The sequence below is a fragment of the Oryctolagus cuniculus genome, chromosome 10 (genome assembly GCF_051225735.1).
Source record: "Oryctolagus cuniculus isolate XC-2025 breed Fujian yellow rabbit chromosome 10, ASM5122573v1, whole genome shotgun sequence".
NCBI classification, from domain to species: domain Eukaryota; kingdom Metazoa; phylum Chordata; class Mammalia; order Lagomorpha; family Leporidae; genus Oryctolagus; species Oryctolagus cuniculus.
Window position 1 is genome coordinate 116,522,448 of NC_142876.1, and position 21,420 is coordinate 116,543,867.

Below are 21,420 nucleotides of genomic sequence, written 5' to 3' on the forward strand. Positions count from 1 at the left end.
TATTGTTATCAACTTCCATGTATAAGGTAGAACATGTGGTGTTTGTCTTTGTATATCAGGCTTTATTATCTTTATAATGAAATAATTAAGTGATTCTTATATTCTTTCCTAGCCCCAAATTAATTCTGTGACTTAAGTTTTTGATTATTTCATAAACTGAAGCTCATCAGTAAATTGTTTTTTTTCCCTTATCAGCAAGCAAGGAAAACAAAAAATAACTAAATTGCTTGTATGGTTAATATACAAATTGAGGAAAATGACACCCTAAAATATTAATGGTTAACTGTAAAAAAAGTAGGAAATTTGGCAAGAGAAAGGTTAGTTTTTTTACAGTATACATAACGAATACTTGTTGTTTTTAAAATTTTTAAGATTTATTTATTTACTTGAAAGACAGAGTTACAGAAAGAGGTAGAGCTAGAGAGAAAGAGAGAGGTCTTCCATCCACTAGTTCACTCCCCAAATGACCACAATGGTCAGAGCTGAACTGATCTGATGCCAGGAGCCAGGCATTGTAAGTGGAGCAGCTGGGAATGGAACCAGAGCCCATATGGGATGCCGGCCCTGCAGGCCAGGGCTTTGACCTGCTGCACCACAGCGCTGGCCCCAATAAAATGATTTTTAAAGACAGTAACAGGAAATAACATTAGAACTATATAACATCGAGATTTTACTGGTTTAGTAGCAAATTCGAAGGTAAGCTCTGAAGTCAACTTCAGTAGTTAAAATTTCACTCCTTGAGTCAAGCACTGCTGCCAAAGCAGATCTGCTCCGTGCACGGCTGGGAGGCGCAGAGTCTGGAGATTTGTGGGTCAGGTAACTGCAGCGTGCTAACCAAGTATACACCGGGCAGTGTTGTGACAGAAGAGCTCACCTGGGGTAAGGGAGGCCCAGGCCTTACTCTTCGTGTTTCTACAAGGGTTCTCTCCAGGTGTGTGGAGGCTGGAGCAGAAGGGACAATCCTAGACCGAGTCATCTTGGAACACTTCACTCAGTGATCACCAGTCAAGAGACTATAAGCTGGGGGTCGGCGCTGTGGTGCAGGGGGCTAAAGCCCTGGCCTGAAGCGCTGGCATCCCATATGGGCGCCACTTCTAGTCCTGGCTGCTCCTCTTCTGAGCCGGCTCTCTGCTATAGCCTGGGAAAGCAGTAGAAGATGGCCCAAGTCCTTGGGCTCCTGCACCTGCGTGGGAGACCCAGAGTAAGCTCCTGGCTCCTGGCTTTGGATCAGCGCAGCTTCGGCCGTTGTGGTCATTTGGGGAGTGACAGAGTTACCTCTGTAACTCTGTCTTTCAAATAAATAAAATAAATCTTTAAAAGAGAGAGAGAGAGAGAGAGACTATAATCTGAAGCCAGCTCCCAGGCTGGCTACAGCTCAGCAGTTGCCTCTTCCTTCATCAGCACCAGTTTACAGCCTACACGCTGGTGGCGGTTCAAGTCCTGCAGGCAGTGGCTCACTCTCCAGCCTGTATGCCAAAGCCCTTCCTTTGTTGTTTCCCAGTAACCAGCTTTGTAGAGAGCTCTGAGATCTCTCCTCTGTTGGAGCTTCTGAAAGGCCCTATTTCCTTTTTTCTTTTCAATCTAGTCACATAGTTGTGTAATCATCATCTAATTCTACAACATTTCCATCAACCCCCAATAAAACATTACTACGCCTGTTAGCTGTCAATCTCAATTCCTCTCTCTTTATTCCTGACAATCACTAACCCACTTTTTGTGTCTACACACAGATTTGCCTGAGCTAGACATTTCATATAAATGGAATCACATACTACGTGGCCTTTTCTGTCTGGTTCATCCAAGTTATAGCATATGAGGATACTTCAAAAAAGTTCACGTAAAATTGAATTAAGTAAGTTTATTTTGGTCTAAAAAAATTTTTGAAATCCACACTTTTTCATAATATTCATTTTTTGGGAGCTGGTGCTGTAGTGTAGTAGGTTAAGCCTCTGCCTTTGAAACCGGCATCCCATATGGATGCCATTTCATGTCCCAGCTGCTCTTCTTCTAATCTAGCTCTCTGAAAACAGCCTGGGAAAGCAATGGAAGATGTCAAAGTGCTTGGGCCCCTGCATCCATGTGGGAGACCCAGAAGAAGCTTCTAACTCCTGGCTTTGGGTCAGCCCAGCTCCAGCCATTGTGGCCATTTAGGGAGTGAACCAACGGATGGAAGACCTCCCTGTCTCTCTCTCTATATATAACTCTGCCTCTCAAATAATAAACAAACATTTTATAAAATAATATGTATTTTGCATGAACATTTTGAAGACCTCTTGTATGTTAGTACTACATTCCTTTTCATTGCCAAATCACATGCCATGACATGCTATCCCATGTTTTATTTATTCCATCTTTCGGCTATTATGCACAATGCTACTATGAGCAGTGATGTACAAGCTTTGCTGTAGACAGGTTATCATTTCTCTGCAGCAAATCCCTAGAAGGGGATGACGTTGTGGTGCAGAGGGCTAAGCCACCACTGTGATACCTGCATCCCACATGGGAGTAACAGTTTGAGTCCCGACTGCTCTGCTTCCCATCCAGCTCTAATGTGCCTGGGAAAGCAGCGGCAGATGCGTCAAGTGATTGGGCCCTTGCATCCATGTGGGAGAACCAGAGAAGCTCCTGGCTCCTGGCCTCAGTCTAACCCAAGTCTGGCCATTGTGGTCTTCTGGGGGGTGAACCAGCAGATGGAAGAGACTTCTCTCTGTAGCTCCCTCTCTCTAACTCTGCCTTTCAAATAAATATATGTCTTTAAAAAAAAAAAAAAATCGGGGCCGGTGCTGTGGTACAGCGGGTTAAAGCCCCGGCCTGAAGCGCTGGCATCCCATATGGGTGCCGGTTCTAGTCCCGGCTGCTCCTCTTCTGATCCAGCTCTCTGCTATAGCCTGGGAAAGCAGTAGCAGATGGCCCAAGTCCTTGGGGCCCTGCATCTGCATGGGAGACCCAGAGTAAGCTCCTGGCTCCTGGCTTTGGATCGGTGCAGCTCCGGCCATTGCGGCCATTTGGGGAATAAACCAGTGGATGGAAGATCTCTCCCTCTCTCTCTGCCTCTCCTCTCTCTGTGTAACTTTGACTTTCAAATAAATAAATAAATCTTAAAAAAAAAAAAAATCTCCTGAGCTTAGCTTCCAAGATCTTGCTCGAAGCCACAATGAACATCTCACAGCTGCCCAAGTGGCTCCAGCCCTCCCAGGCCTCCAAGCCCTCACCTGTGCTGCTTTCTGCCCAGCCCCGGCCCAGCCACAAGCGCTCTTTCCCTTTCCTCTACAGACAGCACCCCCTCCAGGAAACAGCCCCGTCTCTCTGCCCGAGGTTGGTGCTCTCACAGCCTGTGTGCCCGGCTCCCCAGTGTGTCTCTCACTATTTTGCAGCTACAGGCTCAAGTTCATGTCTCCCCCACAAAATAAAGCCTGAGCTGCTTATTGCCACCTGAGGTTTATGCTGCCTGAGGGGTGTCTTTGTGAATAAAAAGACTAAGGATGATTAAAATTATTTAATGAATACTGTTTGTTAAAGAAATAGCTCTTGAGGGGCGAATGCTGTGGTGCAGAGGGTTAAAGCCCTGGCCTGAGGCGCAAGCATCCCATATGGGTGTGGGTTCTGGTCCTGGCTGCTCCTCTTCCAATCCAGCTCTCTGCTGTGGGATAGCAATGGAGGACGACCCAAGTCCTTGGGGCCCTGCACCCATGTGGGAGACCGGAGGAAGCTCCTGGCTCCTGGCTTCAGGTCGGTGCAGCTCCGGCTGTTGTGGCCATCTGGGGAGTTAATCAGCGGATGGAGGACCTCTCTCTCTGTTTCTACCTCTCTCTGTGGCTCTGTCTTTCAAATAAATAAAATAAATCTTTTTTTAAAAATATTTTATTTATTTATTTGAGAGGTAGAGTTACAGACAGTGAGAGAGAGAGAGAGAGACAGAGAGAAAGGTCTTCCATCCGTTGGTTCACTCCCCAATGGCCACAACGGTCAGAGCTGCGCCGATCTGAAGCCAGGAGCCAGGAGCTTCTGGGTTTCCCATGTGAGTGCAGGAGCCCAACGGCTTGGGCCATCTTCTACTGCTTTCTCAGGCCATAGCAGAGAGCTGGATTGGAAATGGAGCAGCCGGGACTAGAACCAGCACCCATATGAGATGCCAGAGCCGCAGGTGGAGTATTAACCTATTGCGCCATAGCGCCGGCCCCCAAAAAAATAAATCTTAAAAAGAAAAAAAAAGATATAGCTCTTGAAATCCACTTTTTCCTTAAGTTCAATTTATAAACATTTTCCTACCAGTAGTAAAAGTGAACGATCAACTGGTTTTGTTCAGTGAACTCAATTTCCAAACAGATCATAAAACACTGTAAATATCCATTTCCATTTACAGCTCTGCTAATTCCCTTACTAATTTAAACTGCAATGATAAGATTAATACACACAACTCTTCTTTCTTTTTCATAAATTTTACATGCCCTAACAACCAAAAGTTTCTCTGTTTCTTATACTAATAAGAAAATGAAAAATCTTGAGTCACAACACAGAAGGCTGGCAGCTCCTGCTGACAGCTCGGTAGCTCCTACTGGCCCAGCCCTCCGGCAGGCAGCCAGTGCAAACTCTGGACCAACTGGGAACAACCGGGCGGAGGCTGTGGGGGTCAGCAGAGGCGAGCAGACTCTGGGACCGGCACTGGGAGAGCTTCTCCTTTTTATTTATTTATTTTTTAACTCCTTTTTGCCTAGGGGCAGACCTTGTCAGCATCATGCTGGGTAAGAAAAGAACTTCTGAAGAGACAGTAGTAGAAAGTGAAGTGGGAAATAAGAGAAAAGCAGCACAAAAATTCTGCTGAGTTGTCTGAACACTCTTGAATGTGTGATGCAGAGGCCAAGCAGCCTAACTAATGCACAGAGATTTTAGCTGCAGCCTATCATTGAAAACACAGAATCTGAATTTCGAGTCCAGCAAAGTAAATTGCCTGCTTACTTACACACACACACACACACACACACACACACTCTCTCTCTCTCTCTCTCACGCGCACACACACACACACACACACACACACAGAAACACACTCATCTTCAGAGGAAGGTGGCAGAAATGAGTCTCCAGTTTGTATAACTCACAATTTTCCAGAATACAATCCAAAATTCCAAAGAGCAAAATACAAACAATATTCAAGAGAAAAGACAATAAAGAATGATCTAAGATACCCAGATGTTAGAATTAACAGATGAAAATTTTAAATCAGCCTTTTAAGCTATGATTAAGGATATAAACAAAAACATGTTAGTAATGAATGAAAAAACAGGGAAAAAAAAGAACCAAACAGAAATTTTACAACTGAAAAACACAATTATCAAAATGCACTGGATGATTCTAACAGAGACTATTAGATTACAGCAGAGTCAACGAAGTTTGAATACTCAACAACAGAAATCCTCTAATATGAAGATTAAAAGGAATAAAAAAGGTTTTAAAAAATGAACAGGGTACCCCAGTGACCTGGAGGATATCAAGGTCTAATGTAAGTGTAATTAAGAAAAGGGCAGAATGCAGAAGACAAAGTATTTGAAGAGATAATGGCCAAATTTTCCCACATTTTCTGAAAGACATAAAGACATAAATGTATAGGTTCAAAAATCTCAGTAAGTAGAAAAATTTAATAAAAAATGTTGCACTTACAATCAGAAGCATAAAATTAATTACTCAATACAACTTTTAAATGGTTATCACAATCTAATCTAATGGATATTCTAATATGGATTCTGATACCAGTGTCCTGGGTTCCAAACCAGGGTTGGCCCCCTGACTAAACTGTGTGCCTTTCAACAAACTGCTGACCCTCTCTGTGCCTCAATTTCCTTACACACAAAGTAACTGAACTGATGACAGTACCTGCCTCATAAGGCTGATATAGATTAAAAGAGTTAATCCTTTTAAAGGATTTAAACAATACCTGGAATTCAATAAATATCATCTATTATTATTAAGTCAGATCTTTTAAAATATTATAAGCACCAAAAATGACAAAACTACACAAATTATACCTCAGCCTCATATAAAAGTCTGAGTTTGATTTACCTCACCACCCTATAATTAATTCTAAATCTTGCTAGAGTTAAAACACTTTGCCACCATGAAAACAGTGTTATTTTCTAAAACAAGTTGCAGTTGCCATGTCAGCAGAATGAGGTAGTTTATCATTCAAATGCTTTGGGCCACAACATGAGCTCCAGGGCTGAACAAATGCACGATTATTTCCCATGACCCTAACCATAATGTTGAACTCTTTTCTTACTGTCACTATTGCAACAAGACCCCCTCCTTCCCAGTATAGTGTGGTTATCAATTCCCAGGAGTCTTCAACATCCAGGCCCAGGGTCTGGGACAAAGTGAATGTGCCAGTATGTTTTTGTTAGATGATGGTAGACACATATTTGTGGATGAATAGACAGTGCAAGGGAATCTAGATGTAGGATAACGACAAGGAAGCTTTGGGAAATCAGCCACAGGAAACTGAAAGCACTTCATTACCTGCTACCTTTATCTTTTCTTAATTAAACTGCTGAAGAAATGACCAGTGGTAAGACAGGGGCAGAAAACATGGCCACAAAGCTGGGCTCCACACTCCCGGAACTCTTCTTTTTATCATGACACCAAAAACTGGAAGGTTCCAATTCCGAGCAAGCCATACTTCTTACCTGCTTGGCTATGGTATGTAACCCATACCCGCCTTCACTCTAATCCTTGCCATTTCCTGTCTACTCTCTGGTCATCCTACCATGATGTTCTCTACTTTTTGATCCACATGCCAAAGAAATTAAGAATTCTTGGGCTGGCACCACGGCATAGTGAGTAAAGCCACCACCTGCAGTGCGGGCATCCACCAATAGGTGACGGTTCAAGTCCCGGCTCCACCACTTCTGATCCAGGGCCCTACTAATGTGCCTGAGAAAGCAGTGGATGATGGCCCAAGCACTTGGGCCCCTGCACCCACGTGAGAGACCCAGCAGAAGCTCCTAGATCCTGGCTTCAAATCAGCCCAGCTCTAGCCATTGTGACCATTTGGAGAATGAACCAGTGAATGGAAGATATCTCTCTCTCTCTCTCTCTCTCTCTCTCTCCAAAACTCTGCCTTTTAAATAAATATGTAAATCTTTAAAAATAAAAAAAAAGAAATAAATTCTTGTGAAGCAAGAATCTGACCAATCCACATCTTGTTTTCTATGGCTCCTGAATACCACAGCACTGGCCCCCAGGTTCCACTCTTTACTACCAACTAGGTAGCACCCTGGGTGTAACATTTCACTGACTAAGTCTACTTGTTTCTAAAAAGTTAACAGTGAAGGCCCCTACTTCACAGGATTTTATAAGAAGTCAATGAATAAAGTATATGAAACCCTGAGTGCAGTTCCTGGTATGGTATAAATACTCAACAAGTTGGAGGTAACAATGACCATGGATAATTAATAAAACAAGCTCAGAAAGGGGAATATACCACAATGGGCTTCACTGCAACAGGCTTTACACAGAGTTCCATACCTGTTTTCCACTCAGTTGGTAGAAGGAAAGTTTCTGTCCCCAGTCAGCCACAGCCAGGATGTCATTATGATCCTCTCTAATCAATGGAAGACAAAAGAGGTTATGAGGGGCCATGGTCTGTTGATGAGTGTAGCCCTCAAAGTTCAACAAACAACAGGAAAAAGAAAGCCCTGGCCAGGCTGTCAGGCTGCCAAACTGTCCAGTTTTTCTGAGGCCAAAAGTTGTAATTAGGTCCAACCCATCAATCAGTCCAGTGGGAGGAAGGGGAGGTGGGATGTGCTATTTCACTGAATTCCTGCCATGAGCTGACGGTGCTGGGACAGAGCCAGAGCTGCACAGCAGAAACTCCTCATTCCAGAGCTTCCTGGGTAGCACCAAGCCAGAGCAAGGATACAGACCCTAGAGTGTTCTCCTATGCACTAGCAGATAAGACAGCAGAGAAACACCTTTTGCAGGGGGAAGGCACGGACTATCTGATCTTTTAATAGACAGAGTGGAAGCTTGCTTCTTCTTAAAAAGGAAAAATCTGCCGGCGCCGCGGCTCACTAGGCTAATCCTCCGCCTTGCGGCACCGGCACACCGGGTTCTAGTCCCGGTCGGGGCGCCGGATTCTGTCCTGGTTGCCCCTCTTCCAGGCCTGCTCTCTGCTGTGGCCCAGGAGTGCAGTGGAGGATGGCCCAAGTCCTTGGGCCCTGCACCCGCATGGGAGACCAGGAGAAACACCTGGCTCCTGGCTTTGGATCAGCACGGTGCGCCGGCCACAGCGCGCCGGCCGCAGCGGCCATTAGGGGATGAACCAACAGAAAAGGAAAACCTTTCTCTGTCTCTTTCTCTCTCTCGCTGTCCACTCTGCCTGTCAAAAAGAAAAAAAAGAAGAAGAAAAATCTTACTAAAAAGGGAAAATCAACACCTAAAACTAGTTTCTATTGCATTTGGGGTCCCCAAACAGATGAAATGGTTTCTGACTGGATCTAACAAAAAGAGCAATGGACTCAAGACCAACAGCTAGCTGTCTCTGAAACCAAGAAGCTGAGGGATTGGTGCCTCCCAGGTGGAAGCTGGGAATCTAATACAAGACAGAGGCCTCTGAGGCTGGGTCTTAATCCATCTGATGTCGCCTGTTCTTTGTTAATTAATTTCAGCTTTTCAGAGTGCAGTACTTGGAGTCACTGGAAGCATCAGTGAACAGGTAGACACTGCGGTGCAGCCTTGTTTGGAGAACCTAGTCAACAGCAACAAAGTGGTAAATGTCACAGAGGCACCAATTCAGAACTCAGAGAAAAAAGACAAAGATGGAGAGGAGTGTTAACAGGAGGGGACCTGGAGGTGAGCTCTGCCTGGCGCTGAAGTCCAAACTCAGTCCAAGAGCCCAGCCTGCAGCAAGCCCTCTTGGGGAGGCCACTTATAGGCTGGATTGGTGGGTTTTGTTTGTTTGTTTTTAAACTCTTCCCCCCACCCCCAGGCAATGGAATTCTTCACCAAAGCACATACTCAGGTTGAACAACAAAAGGCTGCTCTGGCTGAAGCACATATGCAAGCCTGAAGCCTCCCTTTCCTCTTTTCCTTGTCCCTCTTTGCACCCATGACCTGGAGGTTCTTCCAAGCAACCTCAGGCAACACAGACACAGCCTGGAAAGTCCAAGCTTGATCACTATCGCCCCCTCGAAATACCCTGGCTGCCCCAGCTTTCCCCACTCCCACCTGCCAGCGTTTCCCCTATAGGTCATCTCGACTGAAGAGAAGAAAGAAAGGCTGGACAGCCAGGACCAGGGTGTTAGGACTGTGGGTAAAGATGAGTGACTCCCTGCTAATGAGTGTCCTAGCAAATGCAAGCCAGGTACAACACGGGACAAGGCTCAGAAATGCGTTCAGTAACAGGGCATCCATGCAAGGACATACAGTGCTTACATTAAAAAGCATGCTTTTCAGAGGATTTCAGTGTTACTGGCATGAGTTCAGTGTAGGATGTTAAGTGGGGAAAAAAAAGAAAAGGAGGATATGATACAGCTCATTACATGAACACACTAAAAGACTGAGAGGAACACACCAAAATGCCAACAGTGACTTCCTCAGAGGGTGGGGTTTTACGCCAAAGTTGAACCATCTCCTTTACATTTCTCAGTACTTCCTACAGTTTCTCAGGGTTACATTATAACCTTGACATGAATTTTAAGGGTGTGCTTCCCTGTGTTGCAGGGGCTCCCACCATCAGTTCCCCCAGCCCCTGAACTGCTCCCCTTGGCCAAGGAGTTTCGCAACAGCATCTGTCCCAGCAGGTTTGCAAGGGGCTTGGGCCCTTACAAGGAGGGTTCTCGCTCCTTGGGACACACTCACGAGTTGTTGTCCCTGAGACTGTCGTCCTCTTCCTCGGGCTCTTCCTCCTCTGCCTCACTACCCTGACTACTGTACACTGCTGACTTCAGAGTGGAAGGGATTTCCTGAAAATATCTGTTGACAATGACTTCCTCAGCATCCTTGTTCTCTCTGTTCATCCAGAAACTCTCCCAACGGCTGTAGACAGTAAATGGTTGTTCACAATCACATCACCTTAAACTACTCTAAAGCTATAATTTCAAAACCTGTCAAGAAGCCCCTGAACCCTACCCGGAAGAACATGGCCACCAGGTACACTGGGCATCCTGCTTCTCATGAATTAAAAATGGTAGCCTGAAGCCACAAAGATATCTGTGGCCACAAAATCAAACAGCAGGAACTGTGAGGTAGGCTAATGGCCTCTGATGGCATTAGACATGTACGATACAGTCTGGACTGAACATTATTCAGGAAAGAGCATAACAAACTGGCATAGGAAAGGCATTCAAGTTAAAGAACCTCCCAAGTCAAGTAGGCACCCACCTATAAGATGACATTGGGGTGCTAATTAAGTCCTTCAGTTTGCCTTCAGAAAACTTTGTGGGGGTGCTGTTGATTTAATATTGTAGGATTATACAAAGAGTATTTAAAGCTATTAGTCCACCCTCAGTGTCATATGGGCATAGAAAGGAGAGCATGTGCAAGATTTGACAAGTCAGATGCCAACTGTGGACGTTTAGGATTTTAGGACATTTGTAGACTTAATTTTGGTTTTTGTGTTTTTTTTGGCATGGGCAGCAGAAAAGATGCATGAAAAGCTGTTTATTAACAAGTGGGCATATATTCTGCCCAGACTTGGAAGGAAGAAGTGAATAAAGGAAAGACAAAAAGCCACAGGAAGGGCTCAGCTATTAATGCATAAGGATGCGGCCCTCCTATCTTGCTCACGCTCTCCTCACACGTGCACACGTGCACACCCCATACTCTTGGGGCTGGCCTAGATAGCTCATCTGTTTGGGCAAATCTCTGGGATTCTTTCCAAAACTCAAGATAGGCTCTTTTAAAATTCCATTCAAGTGGAATGGGTTCCAAAACAGACCAGTCAAGTGAGGTGAGAAGCATTTGTACGGAGACCTCTGGAAGACAGAAAGAACTCAGGCTGCTGAGAAAGCCCTTCCTCCTAATTATGTCTGTCCTAGAAGGAATACAGCCATACAAGTACCTGGAAGGGTTCCAGCAGATGGACCATATCGGGGAGAGGGAGCCCCCCGGCCGCTCAATCTTCACTTTCTCCTCACCATTTTTGTTCCGTATGCTGATGACACCATTGAACATCCCCAGAGCCAGGTACTGACCATCATTCGTCCAGCTGTGCACACAAGTGACAAAATGCAGGAGGAGAGGAAGGGGAACACACAGAAAGCAAAACCAGTGAAGATGACGCCATGGTTTAAAAGAACATCTGTTGAAGCCACAGTGGCTAGTTACGGTGCTATCACTCCTGATCCTGATACAAAATCAGAGCACCTAACAAAACCCCACTTACCTGGAACCAGCAATGAGAAATGAAGGCAGCAGTGCCTTTTCCTGAGCTCCCACAGCCCGCCATGCATCCCTCCATGACCGCCCTTGGCTTTGAAGCAGCCCCACTCCCTACTAGAGCACCTTAGGAATTCACTGAGTGTGGCTGAAGTGAAGGTGATGGACTAGGGACAGACTCTCTGTCTTGGTGATCCCAGCCCCTGGAACTGGGCATGCCTGGCGGGAGGCGTTCAACACATGCTGAGTCCAAGGGCTACACTAAGAAGTGGAGCAGCAGGAAGAGCCGCCCTGACAGAGTGCCTCCTGCACACCAGGTGTCGTGCTGCATGCCTCACACTGGTTAGTTTGTATGTCTTTCACAACAACACTATCAAGTCAGTGTTTTTTTCCCGCATCTGTCAGAGACAAGGAGCCTGAAGCTCTATCTCAGAGGGATTCGGTAGCTTTCCTGAGGTCACAGAGCCTGTCAGTGAGAGAATCTGGATTCTAACCCAGGTCTAGCAAGTCGAAGCCTGTGCTTTCTCCCCAACACACACTGCCCGATGATGGACAGCCTCACATTTCCAGAGAAACTCTGCTTGCTGCCAGGCTTGCTGCCACAAAATGGCAGGAGGGCGACTGCAGAGTCCTCACTGGCGTGAGGGTCACGGGCCCAGGTCTTTCCCAGCAGGAAGACGAGAAAAGCAAAAAAAGAGATTAAAAAAAAAGGCCCAAACCAACTAATTAACCTAAGGCCTTCTCAGCTGTGTGAGATAACGGACTTCTGAGAGCTTCTTCTCCAGAGGCAATAAAGCCTGTCTTCAAAGCTGCCCTTCACCTACCTGCAGCAGGTGATCTTGCTGCTTGATTTATATTTGGTGACAGACTTCTGTTCCGGAGACCACAGCCCTTCAACACACAATAATATAAAAGAAGACACACTGGTTGGAATACACCTTGGCAATGAAAAGGAACAAATTATTGACTCATAGAGCAACCCAGGTGGGTCTCATCTCCAGGACTTTATGCTGAGTGAAAAAGCCAGGCTCAGAAAGTCCTACAATTCTTCATAGCCACTTCTAACAATCTTAAATGATACGATTACAGAAATGAAGATCACATTCATGGTTACCAGGGGCTAGGGACAATAGGAGGTCAGGAGGGTGGGTGTGGTCCTAAGAACTGCTTGTGTGGTGATGGAACAGTTCTGTGTAAGGACAATGGAAACCCACATGTGTGATAAAACGACCAAACCACTTAGCCATCCTGTGCCAGACCCAGTTTCCTGGTTTTGATACATTATATAAGATGCATCCATTTGGGGAAACTGGATGAAGAGTACAGGAGACATCTCTGTACTATCTTCGCAATTGACTGGGAATCTATAATTATTTCTAGAGGAAAAATAAACTGGTGATATTCCAGCCAACTTTTCAGAGACTTAACTCTCAAAGAAATGACAGCTTCTCCAACCGTAACTAGGACACTGGAGCCAGAGCACATCAGTATTCAAAGTAACGAGTTATGCTTTCTGCAAGTCCTGTTTCCTCGCCAGGTCTCCCTGACAGCACATGACCGTAGGTGAGCTGTGCCCCATCCATGGCCCACGGGTCACATTAGGCTTGTTCCTGTCTGCCCCTTGACACCTTGGCTCAGCCCGACAGCACCAGATGTATGCCCACAAAACAAGCACACACTACTCTTTGCCAGAGCTGTGAAGCATGACAAAAAGGGAAATACAATGCACAAATATATTTACACAGCCAGGTGCCTCCTCAAACAAGTTGTTTATTGCCCTTCCCCAGGTTCAGAATGCATCCCCCAAACAGTTCCACCTGTGTACATTATCTGCACTCCACCGAGCCAGCTGGAGGAAACCCCTCCCTCCTGGGCCTCCCTCAGCAGTGCCTGCCACAGCAGCTCTGGACACAGTGCCCTGGCCTGGGTCCAAGCCCTGTTTCTACCTCCTACTGGCAAAGTGACCTCCAGTGATCACCAAACTGCTCTGAGGCCTAGTTCTTTCTCCGCAGTGCAGTGGGAATGAGAATAAAACCTGACCTCTGGGGCTGCCACAGAGCACAGGGCCCAGCACATTGTAAGCATACAACAACATGACGACTGAGTATATCCTTACCAATCCTACCACCCTGCAGGACCACAAGTTTCCTGAGGGTGGGGATTCTATTTTGTTGTTTTAATTCCCAAATGAACCCCTTAGACCAGTGAATCACATGGAGAAAATGCTAACATTTTAAAATAGCAGTCCCTTACCATTCACTTACACAATATGCTTTCAACTCCACCCTCTTTTTGGAACCTCAGTGAAGTAGAGGGGGACAAAGGGGTGGGGCTGCTATGTTCCACTGAATACTGACAGGCTTAGGTCTCTAACTCCACACCTAACAGCTGTGCCAGGGGACCCACAATCTCTCAGCAAGGAAGAGAGAACTCAGAGGGCTGAGAACCTTTAGTAGAGAAAATCTACAAGCCTCTGCCCCATTGCTCTCCCTCCCGCCCCCTCTTCCTCCTTGAAACTTTTCCCTGCCACCCATGGGGCCAGGAGGGACTCCTCAAGGTGTTCCAGCCTCAGGAAGGGCAGTTACAGCCACCTAAACAAGGAACTATGACACACCACACGACCATGCTGACACAGCAAGGAATTTCCCACACACCTGGATGTGGGCAAATGCCAAGCTGGGGACAGGGGAACTGTCCATGCCAGGTGGGTTGGGGAAGGCTTCCGAGAGGTGGCAACGCCAACTTATGCCTGTGCCCTCCATCCTTCTTACCACTTCCTCCCCTGGGGCCCTTGTTATCTCTAAAGTCTTGCCAGACTCAAGGTCATTATTCGGTGTCTTGGATTCTATACAATTTAAAGAACAACTGACAGCCTCCCATGAGTCACTGAAGGTAGAGAAATACTATCAATGCTCAGAGAAAACCACCACCTTCTAAAGAGATTCCAGCCTTTTTTGCCCACATTTTCAGTTATTCCAGGACAAATACTGAGAATCATAACCTACCAAAATCACTGGAGGAGCAAGATGCCAGCTGGTGGGTCACAGGGTTGTAGGACACACACTGGATAGAATCATTGTGCCTGAAGAGCAAACAACTATAGATTATTATACAGCAAACCATAAGTGTCTCAGTGGCTACAAATGAGGATTTTAACAATGCAACCGCAGCCTGACTTCCCACCGCAGGCTCTCCTGCAGGTGACCAACAAAAGCACAGGGATTAATGCTCTGTCTCCTGGCTTGCTTCTCAACCCCACTGCCATTACCTAACCATTATCCTGGCCCAGTTAAAATACCACCTCCTCCAGGGCCATCCTGAGGGACACCTCCAGTGTGTAAACCGAACGAAGGCACCTGGTCTGCTGCCAGGTACAGAGGAAGTGCTCTGGTCGCTGCTTTACTCTTTGTGTTTGCAGAATCCTGGAAATACAGGGTGGTGGTGCCATGAAGACACTGCAGACCAAGATCTGGAAACACAATAAATCTTTAGGTAACAGTGAAAATTCAGAGTCCCATACCACACATGGCATCTTGGCTCCAGTTTTATTCTTTCACTTCTGAGTAACACTTTACCTAGTGTTTCCTCAGTGGTACACCTGTGTGCACAGCAGCATTATGTATGATGACCAAGAGGCGGAAGTCACCAAGTGCTCATCAACACATGAACAGATGAGTAAAACGTGCTCTCTCCCTACAACAGTGTATTATTCAGCCTTAACAAGGAAGGCTATTCCGACACAAGCTACCACATGGAGGCAGCTGGAGGACATTATGCTAAGATCATAAAAGGACAAATGACTGCACTCATATGAGATACCCAGAACAGTCTAATTCGAGGAGCACAAAGTAGAATGGTTGGCGCCAAAGGCTGGAGGGAAGGGGAAAGGGAAACTGTTTTAAGTAGGTGTAGAGTTTTACTTCTGCAAGATAAGAGCTTTTGGAGACGGGTTGTACAAAGTGACTGTACTTCATATTCTACTGAGCCGTACACTGAAAATGGTTAGGATAACATTTTATGTCAGGTACATCTTACCACAGTTAAAAAACAAAGAAAACTGTTGAGTACGTACTATGGACCAGGCACTGCACAAGACACCAGAGACCAAAGAGTGAACAAAAACACATGCAGTGTCTGCCTTGTTGGAGTGCACAGGCTGATATGGATGAGTCACCAGCACAAATGCAAAACTACAACTGCTGCCAATGCCACAGCGAACCCCGCTCCGGGCGGGCAGAGCAGGACGGGCTTCTCAGAGGCAGCGCCATCTGAGCCGGGGTCGACTGGGAAAGTGGAGGTTAACTTATGGAGGGAGGGGGACCATGAACAGAGCCCCAACAGTGAGAACGGCCTGGAGCACTCGGACCCTCAACTTCTGGCTTTTACTACGGGTGGATGTGAGACCACTTCCTGAGATGGGGACACCGAGAGGACAGCGTGGGGGTGGGATGGGACGTGCCCATTCGGATTAACTGAGAGGAGCAAAAATCCCCAGCCAGGCGCTGAGCCAACCTGGCAAGTGCTCAAGAAATGCTCAAGAAATGCTCATTCACTTAGTCCCTAAACCCACCCTCCCCCATAACTTATTATCAAATTCAATTTCAGAGAAAAAAGTTCTTCCTCACAGCCTTTCTAAGGGGCTTTTGCTACTATTCCTGTGTCAAACGAACAACAGCACACACCTAAATGGTGACTTACGTGTACTTCAAGATGCCTTCCAGCTTGGATGTCCAAATAATAACACTTTTGTCAGCTGATCCAGAAGCAAAGCGCTTGCCTAAAAGTGTTTTTGAAAAGAAAATCCTCACATGTATTTCAAACCAGAATTTCCCAAAGAGTTCTTAAAAAAAAAAAAAAGACCAGTCCTTTAAGTACCTAAGTGTCAGCTCTTTCTCAACTACTTGTTCTAAGTTCTAGGAGGAAGGACCATGGAGTTGGAACATTTGGGTTCAAAGCCTGCTCTGCAGTGAGCAAACCAGATGCACGGAGGGCTACCGCATGCAGGTATTGGATTCTGCGCCCAGAGTGAGCTGTGATTAAAACACACATGGCTGCTCTCAGGGCATTTAGTCCAGCAAAGAAGCAGCCATTCAAATGAATGAATCCACCACAAATGAGACATGGCAGGAAGACGCGAGTCTGATGAAAGAACTGGGGACCTCATTTATTTACTAAACCACAAAATCAACAACAGGAGTCACTGTACACTTGCCCCCCATGTAGGATCTCTGTCCTTAATGTGTTGTACTATGCAAATTAACGGTAAAACTACTACTCAAACAGTACTTTATACTTTGTGTATCTGTGCAGGTGCAAACTGTTGAAATCTTAGTATATACCAAGTTGATCTTCTATATGTTAAGATAATTGAATATGAATCTTGATGAAGAATGGGATGGGAGAGGGAGTGAGAGATGCGATGGTTCGGATGGGAGGGAAAGCCACTATAATCCAAAAGTTGTACTTTTGTAATTTATATTTATTAAATAAAAGTTTAAAAATAATATTTATTAAACCACAGACAACAAAGGATCCTCCTTCCCTTGCTTAACAGCATGCTTCCTTTAGCTGCCCATACTGTCATACTGACAGCCCCTAAAAGTCACCTGCCTGCCCACTGCAACCTGCCCTCCCCCAAAAGTAATCTTTTGTAAAAATCTGTGGAACTGTCTTTTGGGGTCTCTGATATAACCAGACACAAAAGGCTGCATACAATATTGTAACCAGAGCCTGAGCAGGCTGACTCTGACTGAATGGAGAGTAGCTGAATGATTAATTATAATGTGTCTTTTTTCCTTCAGTTTTTAGATTAAAAATAAAAATTATTTGAAAGGCAGGGTGACAGAGAAAGAGAGGAAGGAAGGAGAGATCAAACTTCCACCTTCTGGTTCACTCTCCAAATGCCCATAACAGCCAGGACTGGGGAAGGCAGAAGCCAGGAGCCTGGAACTTCATCTGGATCTCACACATGGGTGGCAGGGACCTAAGTACCCCAGCCAACAGCTGCTGTATCTCAGGGTGCACACAGCAGAAGGACAGTTTGGAAAAGTAAGCAGGACTCAAGCCTAGGCATTTCAACATGGAAAGCATGGGTTCCAAACAACAGCTTAACCACCCCACCACCATGCCTGCTGCTGGTTCATTACAATGCTGACACCTCTGATGATGAGTCAGCAGCCAGCTCTGAGCATGCGATGGACGTAAAGGCCTGAGTTATCATGGCGCTTGCTCAGAAGGCGTTCTGCAGCCCTTGCCGCTGCACCTATCACCTTCTGTCACTTAGTTTTGCCCAGTTACATCCCATTTACCCTAACTCCATAAATTCCCAAACCCCGTTCTGAACGATGAGACTGATTTGGGTTTTGATGTTATCTGCCCCATCTCCCTGCAGGCCTGGAATCATAATAAATGTCTCTCTCTCAAAAGATGAATTCAGTGCTCTCATAACAGTAGCAGTGTGCATGCATGCAGGTGGGCGTGTGGTAAAACAACATTTACATTTTTTTTAAGATTTATTTATTTAGAGTTAGAGAGAGAGAGAGAACCTCCACCTGTGGTTCACTCCCCAAAAGGAAACAATAGCCAGGGCTGGGCCAGAGCAAAGTCAGGAGCCTAGAGCTCCAACCAGACCTCCCATGTGGGTAGCAGGGGCTCAAGCACTCAGGCCATCATCTGCTGCTTCACCAGGTGTGTCAGCGGGAACTGGATGGGAAGCGGAGCAGCCAAGACTCAAACCTGTGCTCAAATAGGATGCCTGCATCACAGGAAGCAGCTTAACCCACTGTGCCGCAACACCGGCCTCAACACTTGGATTTTAATTTGACAAATAATAATTGCACATACTTATGGATACAATGTGATCTTTTGATACATGTATACATCATACAATGCTCATATCAAGCTAATTAATATATCACATCAGAAGCTTATTTTTTTGTAGTGAGAACAGTTAACATTTATTCTTTCAGCAATTTTGAAGTATATGCTATTATTGACTATGGTCACCATGCTGTACAACAGACTTCAAAAGCCTATTCTTTTTGCCCGGCTGAAACCTTATACTCTTTGGTCAACATCTCCAGGATGACCTAACTGAGATGACAGTACAATGGAAAAGATGAGCGGAGCTTGGCCAGGTGCAAAGAGAGAAGGGTTTATCCACATGGTAGAAGAGATGTGCAAAGGCCCAGAGGCAGGAAAAGCAAAGCATAACTGAGGAGTGTAGGGGAGCCAGCATGGAACACTGAGAACATAGAGTAAAGTGGGTAGTAGAAGGACCTCCAGGGGCTTTAGGGCCACAACAGAGATCTTGCCCTTTATCACAAAGCAGTGGGAAGCCAAAGAAATGATTTAAGCAGAGGTTTATATTCACAAACCACCTGGGCTTCATGAGAGAAAGGACTGGAAACAGGCAGTCTACAATGAGTACGGACTTATTCCACTGTTACAGGTTTACAAACAGTCCAAAGAGGATCAGGGCATCCCACAGCAAACACTGGGGAGCCCTCGAATACTCTGCAGAGTTGAGCATGGCCAAGTTTTGCCAGCTTGTTAAGAACTGTTAGACTCCAGCCGGCGCCGCGGCTCACTAGGCTAATCCTCTGCCTAGCGGTGCCAGCACACCGGGTTCTAGTCCCGGTTGGGGCGCCGGATTCTGTCCCGGTTGCCCCTCTTCCAGGCCTGCTCTCTGCTGTGGCCAGGGAGTGCAGTGGAGGATGGCCCAGGTGCTTGGGCCCTGCACCCCATGGGAGACCAGGAAAAGCACCTGGCTCCTGGCTCCTGGCTCCTGCCATCGGATCAGCGCGGTGCACCGGCCGCGGCGCGCCGGCCGCGGCGGCCATTGGAGGGTGAACCAACGGCAAAGGAAGACCTTTCTCTCTGTCTCTCTCTCTCTCACTATCCACTCTGCCTGTTAAAAAAAAAAAAAAAAAAAAAAAAGAACTGTTAGACTCCATTCTTAGAGCAAGTGGAAGGTGACCTGGGACAAGTCACTGCTCCCTAAGCCTCAGTATCTTTAACCGAAACAGAAAGCATGAATAATCTTTCCTCATAGGCTCTTTGTGGGGGTCAGCTGCGATAATACCCAGAAGGCACCTGTCATGGTAGCTGCAGCAGGGGTACTGAGGTGAGCCCCGACACTGCCGCAAAGCCCAAACAGAAGCTGCTCCCTTTCATTACGATCTGTGTCTCTCCTCCCACACCCTGGCAGGCAGCAGATACATGGGCATGGGCCCTGGGCTCAGCCTCTGATTCAAGAACACTAGTGATAGGGCCCGCGCTGTGGCTCACTTGGCTAATCCTCTGCCTGTGGCGCCAGCATCTAATATGGGCACCGGTTGCTCCTCTTCCAGTCCAGCTCTCTGCTGTGGCCCGGGAGGGCAGTGGAGGATGGCCCAAGTGCTTGGGCCCTGCACCTGCGTGGGAGACCAGGAGGAGGCGTAGCTCCAACCGTAACGGCCATTTGGGGGGTAAACCAACGGAAGGAAGACCTTTCTCTCTGTCTCTCTCACTGTCAAATAAATAAAAAAAAAGAATGCTAGTGACATCACTGACCAGCTGTGTGACCTGCAATGATCTACTGACTACCTCTCTGCTTTCATTTCCTCATCTGAAAAAAGGATACAATATTTGCATTTACCGGCAGAGTTAATATGAAGATTAAAGGACCACACACACACACACACACACACACTGGATCATACCAAGTGTTCACAACATAGAATCAATGCTTTAAAAAATTAGCTATTATTACTATTATTTCCAAGTTGTTTTATGTTGTTTCCCTTGAATAAAAAGTAACAAGATTTTATCTTTGTAGCATGGTTGCTCAATAAATACTTAATAAATTTAAGGCAGAATTCGGAATAAGCAGACTTAAACAGCACACTGAAATTACCTTGTGTCTCAATTTTCAGGGGGGAAAAGACCAATTTAGAGGAATCCAAAGACTTCAGTCATTACATAAGCGTCATTAGTACCTAGGGCTCTGCAGTGGGAGGCCCGGGCTGAGGCCTAGCTCTGCCCTCAAGATGGCTCCAAACCTGTCTTCTCATCTGCAAGACAGGCAGGAACCCTTATGCTTCCCAGGGTTGCTGGGCTGTTCAAAGGGTCAGATGAGAAAGCATATCAGACAAGGCTCTGCAAAGTACTGTCCAAATGCCTCTGTGGGCAGGTCATACTCCAACATCCTCCAGGGCCTTAACAGTGTTACAAGTCAAAGAGCCCTCTAGACTTAGGAACTCCTGAGGCCCACCAGCCTAGCTGTACCTCCTGAGCCTTCTACAAGGCCCTGGACTGGTTCATGTCCCTAGGGGACTTCCAGGACGTAGCAAACAGTTTAGCTCTCTAGGTTCCCTGTTACAGGTCTTCCAATACTACCATGAACTTGAACTCAAACGTGAACCAGAAAAATGTGACCACCATGGTACAGCACTCCTTACTATGAGGCAAGAAATCAGTATTATACTGTTGGTATCAAGTTGTTGAATGATCTTGGCAAGTTACTTGCATTCTCCACGTCTTTATATAGATCTAACGTGAACAGATTGCATGAATCAGACCATAACTACACGTATGACATTTTGTATACCTATGAAGTAGGTGCATTTTGCTAGAGAGGGGTCTGTCTATATATAGCTTTCATCTGACTGTCAAAGAGGTCCAACATCCAGAAGTCACAAAGCTGGGGCCTGAATGATCTCCCGGGTTTATCCAAGCACATTCTAATTCCGTGCCCTCTCAGCAGCAGTTCCAGACGTCATCTCTAACTCCACATTCCCTGATACATGAGGAACTTGAGACCGAGAGAGGCTCCATGACTAGACCTAACTCAGAGCTTCTGGGGTTAGAACTCAGAGCTGTCTTGTTCCAAGTCCACGTTCCTTCCACTGACACTATTCTGTGGGGTAGCAGCAATTCTTTTTAAATTCTCAATTTCAATTTCAAGCACCCATTCTCTGGCCAACACCTTCCCACCTTCTCAACTTTCCTAGTGCCCCTTGAGCAAGAATCCTTCAACCTCACCTACCACGTCTCCATTGCCCCTCATGC

General features: G+C 46.2%; 1 protein-coding gene across 15 annotated transcripts in view; it reads right to left on the reverse strand.

The window, feature by feature from the left end:
• The window catches only part of IFT122 (intraflagellar transport 122), a 72,847-nt gene that overhangs the window by 42,917 nt on the left and 8,510 nt on the right, over positions 1–21,420 (reverse strand). For all 15 annotated transcript variants that reach the window (XR_011379651.2, XR_016215063.1, XR_016215064.1 and 12 more), the window contains 5 exons: positions 16,069–16,147; positions 14,376–14,452; positions 12,195–12,261; positions 11,054–11,200; positions 7,519–7,594 (listed from right to left, as the gene is read on the reverse strand). Coding sequence is in view for 6 of the 15 variants with exons in the window: in XM_051851735.3 (XP_051707695.3) it covers positions 7,519–7,594; positions 11,054–11,200; positions 12,195–12,261; positions 14,376–14,452; positions 16,069–16,147 (446 nt within the window). In the remaining 9 variants the exon portion in view is untranslated. The remainder of the gene's footprint in view (positions 1–7,518; positions 7,595–11,053; positions 11,201–12,194; positions 12,262–14,375; positions 14,453–16,068; positions 16,148–21,420) is intronic.